The 1,740-nt window shown below is 32.6% G+C and overlaps 1 protein-coding gene across 1 annotated transcript in view; it reads right to left on the reverse strand.

Annotated features, from left to right (window-relative positions):
- Positions 1-461: 461 nt before the first annotated feature.
- LOC107667449 (max dimerization protein 3-like) overlaps positions 462-1,740 on the reverse strand; it is a 3,274-nt gene continuing 1,995 nt past the window's right edge. Inside the window, exons 3-4 of the mRNA XM_016459117.1 lie at positions 1,105-1,134; positions 462-609 (exon numbers count right to left, since the gene is read on the reverse strand). Coding sequence (XP_016314603.1) covers positions 462-609; positions 1,105-1,134 — 178 coding nt within the window. The remainder of the gene's footprint in view (positions 610-1,104; positions 1,135-1,740) is intronic.

Here is a 1,740-nt window from a genome sequence, read left to right on the forward strand (position 1 = left end):
ATGACAGAATTTTCATTTTTGGGTGAACTAACCCTTTAATAAAATAAAAGAGCATTGAATGCATGTTGGGAATACAACAGTTTCACTTAACTTTATGTCTGTTCCCTATACTCATCATTTTCATAAAGCTGCCGTTCACTGGGTTGATGCTTTGGGATGTTCCACCAGAATGCCCACTGTATGCACTTTTTAATCAGATCCACTAAAAGTCCCTAAATTATATTAACATTTATTTCACTATCAATCATCATTTACATACTAAAATGTGGAAATTAATTTGATGTCTCAACTTTCTTTTTTTTTTTGTTGCCTAAAAGCACAAATTCAAAGGGCAAAATACACAAATTATGCAATAAAGGGGTTTAAACATTTTTAGGGTGACAACCCTACAAATAAATGGTTGTCTTTATACTATAGCCTAAAGACATGAATTTATATTTAATATTAAATATATATAATATTTAATATTTTTTTGTACAGTCAAGGTGACTCACCTTGATGTGCAGCTGTGCTTGTCTGAGCAGACTGAGGGTTGTGTTTCTAGCTGAATCTGAGGACAGAGGAACCTGCTGCTTCAGCTGCTCCAAACAATGTTTTAACTGAGCTCTCCTACAGCCACAAACACATGCAGCAACATAACATTTAAACGTATGCAAAACCACAAAGACACATTTCATTTCACCTCAGCTTAAATTTGTAATATAATGTATTATACAATCGTTAGTTCCAGTACTCAAATTTGATTAGCTAAACAGCGTTCCAATAGCACTGGGACTTTTCACTATTTGTATGTTGTCAGTGTTCATGCATTACAGACCAGAGTATGTGAGCATAGCATTTTACATTTACATTTACATTTAGTCATTTAGCAGACGCTTTTATCCAAAGCGACTTACAGTTGGGGGATACATCTTCGGTCAGAAAAGGATTTTAAAGCTTGATGCTTTTTAATTTGGCAAAATCTGTCTGAAATTTAAGTTGCTCAATAGCAACTCCCACACCGATGGGACTGAATTACTGAAAAACTGTACTGTTATTTAGAACAACAGCACAATTGCAATATTGCTGAATTGAAGGACAGAATGCAAAATAAGACTTGGTTACCTGTGTTTCTCCAGCTCATTGTGAACAGACCTGAAACAAAGAACAAATAGCTTTATTTAGCCATAACATTTGATTTGTTCATATTAAATATATTAGTCATTTATTTGCATATGATCTGTGTGGATACACATTTTGTAGCCAATACCATCTGATTAGATTGACCTTCAGTTAAAAGCACTTAATATAATCAACTCAGCACTTAATATTTGGCAATATTATCATCTTGATTGCACAGACACTACTGATGAGAACTGAACTGAGCTACATGATGACGTCACCGTTTCTCCAGAACTGCTTTACAGAAAAAAACCTGAACTCATTCCATAATTGATGAACGTTACAGAGTTATTAAAGTGAACTGAATAATTAACTGACTTTTAACTGAAACATTTACAGTTTACTATTGTCCTTTTTTAGAGCAGAATTGAATTTTGTTTGCATCATTGAAACATTATTTTCTGGTTGAACACTGTAAAGCTGTAATGCTTTGACATTTCTATCATGATTTATTACTAATTGTATCATTCCAAACTTGTTTAACAACAATATTTTAACCTCTTAAGACCCGAGAAAAGATTTTTAGGAAAAAAATCTTTTTTTTTCATGTCTTTACATTGTTTAGAGCATAAAAAAAAA

The sequence above is a fragment of the Sinocyclocheilus anshuiensis genome, unplaced genomic scaffold (assembly GCF_001515605.1).
Source record: "Sinocyclocheilus anshuiensis isolate Anshui unplaced genomic scaffold, SAMN03320099.WGS_v1.1 scaffold1547, whole genome shotgun sequence".
NCBI lineage: Eukaryota > Metazoa > Chordata > Actinopteri > Cypriniformes > Cyprinidae > Sinocyclocheilus > Sinocyclocheilus anshuiensis.